The 7,477-nt window shown below is 38.4% G+C and overlaps 1 protein-coding gene, 1 long non-coding RNA gene and 1 other non-coding gene across 3 annotated transcripts in view; 2 read left to right on the top strand and 1 right to left on the bottom strand.

Annotated features, from left to right (window-relative positions):
* Positions 1–94: 94 nt before the first annotated feature.
* Positions 95–168, bottom strand: trnai-aau (transfer RNA isoleucine (anticodon AAU)). Its single transcript has one exon. It is a non-coding gene; the product is annotated as a tRNA-Ile (tRNA).
* A 1,471-nt stretch (positions 169–1,639) lies between these two features.
* Positions 1,640–4,394, top strand: myca (MYC proto-oncogene, bHLH transcription factor a). The gene is made up of 3 exons (XM_065294888.1): positions 1,640–1,880; positions 2,288–2,922; positions 3,383–4,394. Exons 2-3 carry the CDS (start codon positions 2,295–2,297, stop codon positions 3,976–3,978), a joined length of 1,224 nt encoding a protein of 407 aa, XP_065150960.1. The 5' UTR covers positions 1,640–1,880; positions 2,288–2,294; the 3' UTR covers positions 3,979–4,394.
* Positions 4,395–5,045: 651 nt separating this feature from the next.
* LOC135785570 (uncharacterized) overlaps positions 5,046–7,477 on the top strand; it is a 42,996-nt gene continuing 40,564 nt past the window's right edge. Inside the window, exon 1 of the long non-coding RNA XR_010546656.2 lies at positions 5,046–5,353. This is a non-coding gene — a long non-coding RNA (uncharacterized lncRNA). The remainder of the gene's footprint in view (positions 5,354–7,477) is intronic.

Genomic DNA, 7,477 nt, shown 5'->3' with positions numbered 1-7,477 from the left:
TGAGCAAGTGACGTAATTGGCAAGGTACGGTAAACCTTACCTATAAAGTAAGAATGTGTCTTAAGCATTTAATTCACTGCAAGTCAAAAAAGGATGGCCAGTACGGGGATCGAACCCGCGACCTTGGCGTTATTAGCACCACGCTCTAACCAACTGAGCTAACCGGCCGTAAGAAGTTTGTCAAAAAATGTGCCTGTGGAGGAAAAATATATCAAGTAAAATAACACTCAACTATAAAAAAACTTTTATGTATGATAACACAGTAATAACAGCTAATAATTACAAATGTTAGGTTACGAATTTTTTTATGTGATTTGCAATGTTATATAATTTGTGTATCTATAACTACTGTTAATTAGTAGTTAATTTATAAATATGTTTTTTTTTTATAAGCAGATATGAATCAAATGCTTTAGGCCAGTGTCATTAGAGTCATTATTGTCCATTTTATTTTTTTTAGCACTGTATATTAGTCTAGTGAATTAAAATTTTATTTTTTTATTTTGCTTTCTACTAATTAACACATGGTATAAAAACAGTATCTTTGATCATATCCACCAAATGTAAACCATTTGGCTTTAGTCATGTTTATTTATTTCTTACTTGTATTGTTTTATGTAGGTAGTGCAGCACTGTATTTATTATATGAAACAGCAGATGGCGCAACATACCAATGTATCGTTAAATCACAGGTTCAGATGAGTAAAATGTTTTGATGTCCTGACTTCTGGGGTTTCAGCCTACCAGAGATGCGTTGCTTATCTGTTTACAGGTATTTAAATACATGGCAGAATGGTAAAATACTAAGACTGACAAGTTCATATTATTACAGTCTGTTATTACAGTTTACGTACAGCGCTGTATTTTATCGGTAACTAAACCCACAATATTTTGCCCCATTTATAACTGAGGGCATTAAAATCGCAATAATACTTGCATTTACCCAAACAATTCCCATAAATTACATTATGATTACACAAACAAAAATTCCACATATATCAGTCACAGAAATCATATAGTTGCGACTTCCACTATTGTTTTTTTATTTTATTTATTACACTTTTAAACATTTGCATTATTTAGTCTCATATAGGGTAAACACACGCTATTCTGGTGTGCAATTTATTTAATCGTTTTAATTAAAACAAATGGCTTAGATTTCATATTAAAAGCAGAATATCCAATATAAAGTCGACTTTACTCCATTCTCGACATGCAAAACCAGCTCCCAGATTATGATTATCAAACTATAGTGTTGGTCTTTTTATACATTATCTAAATATGACGCCTCCTAAACCTACTTCTGTTTCCACTAACCATGCTGTCACTACTTAACCATAAAATGCACCACCACCACTCTCATCATGACGTTAGGAAAGCTTTAACTCCGCCCACAGAGTTTCACTGATACATTGATCCTTCCGCAAGAATATAGTCCCACAATTGACGCAAAATGCAAGTTTTCTGCGATACAAAACTCTGGTTGTCCTTTCACATAAGTTGTTGTGTTTTACCAATCGAAGTATTAGTCAATATAGTCGATTTAACCCATAAACGGCCCCGTTCGCGTTTGGCGGGAAATATCACTCGCGCAGTCATACGTCAAGCGGGCGCTACTTCAGTTTGCGGGAGCTACAGAACTTATTCATCCTGCCACTGTCAGACGGGCTATCAGTCTGTTCAGCATCCGAGAGGTGAACGAGTGCGTACCCTTCATCACATTACACATCACTTGGCATTTGACCACGACTTTGACTCCACTTATGCTGCAAGCGGACGGAGTAAACTGTTGGATTTTACTTACTCCTTGTTTTTTGGTATCTTTTCATTGCATCGAGTCTGCAACTCAACCATTCTGAAACTGCTTTAGTTAATACACGGTAAGGATTTAGTATATTCTTTTACGTGCGGACTTTAAGCACACAACGAATTCATGCGTTTGGATATTGAAATTACATTGCCATGTACATGCTGTTTTTGTGAGGTTGCATGAATGTCTGGTTAGTTTTGGGAGGTTTGGGAGAAAAACTGCTGTGTGAAAGCAATGATGCGTTTTAATGTTGTGGTTGTTGTAAGACACCGGCTTTAAGGTGTAGTCGCTCCCATTTTTACACATGTTGACATACGTTTGCAGTAATAATTGGCTGCTGTGTGTTTAGGTGTTTCCCAAAATCTTGCAATGCAATACATTTCATTCCTAAACCTAAACCTGTGCACTTAAGTGATGATTACGTTGAACGTAGCACAGCATGCATTATAATCATTTCTCTCTCGTTTTCTTTACCAGTGTCAAAATGCCGGTGAGTGCGAGTTTGGCGTATAAAAACTACGATTACGACTACGATTCCATCCAGCCTTATTTCTACTTTGACAACGACGATGAGGATTTCTATCATCAGCAACAAGGACAGACTCAACCTCCGGCTCCCAGCGAGGACATTTGGAAAAAATTCGAGCTGCTCCCCACACCGCCCCTCTCGCCCAGCCGGAGACAGTCGCTCTCCACCGCCGACCAGCTAGAGATGGTCAGCGAGTTTTTGGGCGACGACGTGGTCAACCAGAGCTTCATCTGCGATGCGGACTACTCCCAGACCTTCATCAAGTCCATCATCATCCAGGACTGCATGTGGAGCGGCTTTTCCGCCGCCGCCAAGTTGGAGAAAGTGGTTTCGGAGAGACTGGCGTCCCTGCACGCTGCCAGGAAGGAATTAATAACTGACAATACGGATATCAACTCAAATCGACTCAATGCGAGTTATTTGCAGGACCTTAGCACATCTGCATCAGAATGCATTGACCCATCGGTGGTCTTTCCTTATCCACTCACCGAGTCGCCCAAAACCAGCAAGGTTGCCCCATCACAGCCCATGCTTGTATTGGACACCCCGCCTAACAGCTCTAGCAGCAGTGGAAGTGATTCAGGTGTGTTATCATTATTGTTATTCTTACTTAATCATTTTGACAAATGCATAAACTTTGGAGTTGGTTACTTCATTCATTAGAGGTTCAAGTGTACCCCAAAATAGAATTTCTCATAATGCACTATCCATGACCTTGTAAAGGTGGTGTGTTGGTCATGAGACATTTTTAAAAGCATGAAATTTTGCAATGAGTGCAAGTGGTAGTTGCATAAGCATAAGCTGCACTCCCTGCTCGACGCCCAGCCTCTAGACAAGTCAGAACTGTAAGATGACTGCAATGTTCAAATACCAGCTGAGAGGAAAAGTGGGCGGGAACTGGAATGCAGAGATTCCCCCTCACCCTGTGTGGAAAGTCGCTTGCCAAATTCCATAATATTCCCACAGGTTTATAGTATGGCAAATTTAAAAGAAGAAATGTTTCGCTTTGTAATTTAATCATTTTCTTTATTATTCAATTGCAGAAGATGAAGAGGAAGAGGAGGACGAGGAGGAGGAAGAAGAAGAAGAAGAAGAAGAGGAGGAGGAGGAGGAAGAAGAAGAAATTGATGTGGTGACGGTGGAAAAGCGCCAGAAAAGAAGCGACACCGAAGCGTCTGAATCAAGGTATCCCAGTCCTTTAGTCCTGAAACGCTGCCACGTCTCCACCCACCAGCACAACTACGCTGCCCACCCATCCACGCGGCACGACCAGCCTGCAGTAAAGAGGCTACGGCTGGAGGCCAGTGCAGTGATCAGCAGCAGCAGGCACGGGAAACAACGCAAGTGCACGAGTCCCCGGACATCAGATTCAGAGGACAACGACAAACGCAAGACTCATAATGTACTGGAGCGCCAGCGCAGAAACGAACTCAAGCTTAGTTTTTTCGCACTACGGGACGAGATCCCCGAGGTTGCAAATAACGAGAAAGCCGCCAAAGTGGTGATCCTTAAGAAAGCGACAGAATGCATCCACAGCATGCAGCTGGATGAACAGAGGTTACTGTCAATCAAAGAACAGCTGAGGCGAAAAAGTGAACAGTTAAAAAAAAGGCTGGAGCAGCTGCGGAGTTCACATTAATGAGTCAAGTTGAAAGGACTTTTGAGAAACTTCCCACCTCCTGCTTTTTTATGCAAGTTAAAGACTGTTGCTGTGTATAGTTGTGATGTTGCATGTCCAATGCATTTTTTTTTTTTTGGCTATTGTCCGTTTTTTCCATGTTTGAAACTGCCACAGTTTAAAATTTAAGGTGGTTAAATAAAATAATTTGTATTTAAGTCATTTATTTTTATTAATAAAATAAGAAAATATGGGTCTGCACAAACCCTAAAGTAAAATTTGTTTTATAAGTTTTTGTATATAATGAATGAATATTTCCTATGAAAGGTATTTTTGGATCTGTATCACCTATATGTTCTCATTGACCATATTTTGTTTCACTATATGGGTTTTTCATGTTTTTACAATTCTTAATCATAAATACATTTCTATCTGAACTTGACTCTTTGTCTCTTTCAATGCAGTGAACTCATATCCAAAACATGAAGGTTGACTTGCTATACATACCATTTTAGACTAGCTGCCTCATTTCAGTACTTAATTTGACAAATTGAATACTCTAAGCTTGTTTTTGACGTCATTTTAGGGATTCTCCCAAAGTCAGTCATAAAGGCAGGTACCCAAGTTCCCACCTATCTAACATGCAATCCCTCACTGCAGTTGCATGCATATGAGCCCTAGTTCAAAAAATACATAACTATGCATCACATACGACTTAGCATTCAAATCAACACCAGTGCCTAAAAATGAAAGTAAATGCAAAGGATTTGGGGTCCGTTGCTTGGAAACCAAACGAAGGGGAATTTGACAGCAAGTACTGCTAACAAGTGATCAACCATAGAGTGCCACACCCACAGCAAAGAGAAGATGATGATGACTCACATGCCACACAGTCCTTAATCTAGTACAGTGTGATTATATATGGCCCATCACGCATCTGTCATGAATGTGTCATGAATGCCCTGCAAATGCATGTATGAGTTGATTCACTGAACTCAAATCAGTGCAGCAAGCGAGCAAGACTGCAGGTGTGACTGTGAGGTTGACCTACAAAGCACAGTTTGGAGCAATTCCTGCAAGCAAATTAAAGCAGTGCATTCTAGTTAGCTGAGATTTGGCACGTCCCAGCCTCCGTACATCCCTTGAGGACCATACTTGTCAAAGGTTTCAATACACGCTGAGCTCTTTGCGAACTTCATCTGTTTCCATCGCTGTGATTTCTTCCCGACAGCGTTGCGTTAGGGCTGGATGACGTCACGGACTGTATCTGACTGTACGCAGCGCGTGCCGGGGAGCGCGTGCTCCGAGCACATGGAAAAGGGCTCGAGACGAAGTGCCCGAAGAATAACTCCACACCGGAATATAACAATAACAACTTTGATGTAAAGCAAACCGGGTAAGTCTGGGATTATTTTACATTACAGTGGGCTGTAACGGTATGTGTGTGTTTACAGTGTACATTTGTGTAATTATTGATGCATAAAATTGATGCTATGACGTGCTATTAGATATTCTGAGGCTTTAGTTTTCTGATGTCCTATTCATTACATTATCCAACAAAAATATATTGTTTATAACCTTCTATAATAGTAAACTTTTTATAATTTGTTATAGGCTATAGTTTTAAAGATGTCTACCTGCCAAATCTAAAAGAAATTCTGTTATTCTTGTTCTAAAATTATATATCTTTATCATATTTTTTATTATATTTTAAATGGATATGCACAGTTATATTGTACGATTGTTGTCTTCAATGCCTGCTGACTAACTGAGATTTGTTATAATATTTGATTTTGAAGCACGTGTCTATATGATTTTCAAATCACTGTATGTTATCTACTATTGTGTATTTAATATTCAGATGTGCCCTTGTTTCATTTGGATATTCAAGTATTTTTGACTGGCACAAATCATAAATGCACCTACTGTGTAGCAAATAACAAAAAACTCTTTGATATTAATAAACAATGTTGTTCATAGTAAAAATCTCTTTTTCTATATGAGACCTCATAACATCATTTTTGTGTGCAGCCTTATTAATAATTTATATACAGGTAAAGGATTTAATGCTTTAAACGTAAATGCCATAGGGTCTTTATAGGCTGCTTTTTATTTATTTATGCTTTTCTATTATTTATTGTCCCAAAATGTAGTGATTTGCGAGTAAACAGACTAATAAAGCAAAGACAAAGCATTTTTTTCCAGCATAGATCATATTTGTTTAGTGTTATTTGTGTCTTCTTATAATATCTAAATTAAAATATATCTGTTATTTCAATGCTCAGATCTTTGCATCAGGACTCACAGAATATTATATATATATATATATATATATATATATATATATATATATATATATATATATATATATATATATATATATATATATATATATATATATATATATATATATATATATGTTGTTTTTTGCATGCGTGGAGACACTTTGTCTAACAGGTGTACTGTATATTAAGGTGTGGTATACATCAGTACCGCTCAGACTTGTTCTGCACATTTATATTAAAGTGTAAATGCATGCGATTAAAACATGGTCCATAACATATAACTATGGCTCTGAGATGCAGTTTATAAGTAATCTGTAAGCAGAAGTATTGGGCTACTCTTTCAGAAAAAGAAATTGGTTTCCTGGCTTATCCTTATTCAGGGTCACATGGTTCCCCTTGGCAGTGGCACCATATGTTTGGCTGAGGGAGGCAGACCACACACTAATACAAAGTCAAGGTCCCTGCTGGGCTCTGAGGATTAGTCTGAGACAGAGGTATATCCTGAGATCAGTGAAGACCGCATTTAACAGTCTAAACTGCTTTTGTAAGGAAGTGTTTAGGAAAGACATAAAAGCTCTGGGGGCCTTAATTATAAATCTTTTGTGTATGAATCACCAGCCCCAAATGAAACTAATAAGCATTAATAGACATTATACAATACTGTAGGCACTTTTCTCTTGAAAATGTTGGCTGTGTGTTCCCTGCACATGGTTGTATCATTGAAGTACACTCTTGAAAATAAAGGTGCAATCATGATGCCATAGAAGAACCATTTTTGGCTGAATGGTTCTATAAAGAACCTTTCTGTTTCACAAAAGGTTCTTTATGGTGAATAAAGGTTCTTCATATTCTAAAAAGGTAAGAACGAAATGGTTCTTTTAACCTTTTAAGCACCATTTTTAAGAGTGTACCTTTCTGTCTGCATGTGTTAAATTCCTAGCCTGGTCCAACCAGACTCTCGTACATTCATTTCATTTGTACAGAGAGTCTGGCCACGCTCCATTGAAAAGCGTTACTTCCGTTAAGGAGGGTCCATTGTTGAAGTTTAAAACTATTGGATCTGCCCAGAGTCACTCAGGATCTGCCAAAGCCAATCGCTAACGTGTGGTCGTGACGTATATCATGCACCGAAACCGTCCGCAAACAACAAGTCAGAATAATCAGACAAACAAAACTTAGCAAACCTGGTTCTTGCTCCGGCTTTAACTTGTGTATATTCGGCAGTTTTGCAACAA

The sequence above is a fragment of the Paramisgurnus dabryanus genome, chromosome 22 (assembly GCF_030506205.2).
Source record: "Paramisgurnus dabryanus chromosome 22, PD_genome_1.1, whole genome shotgun sequence".
Lineage (NCBI taxonomy): Eukaryota > Metazoa > Chordata > Actinopteri > Cypriniformes > Cobitidae > Paramisgurnus > Paramisgurnus dabryanus.
This window is presented reverse-complemented; position numbering and strand designations above follow the sequence as displayed.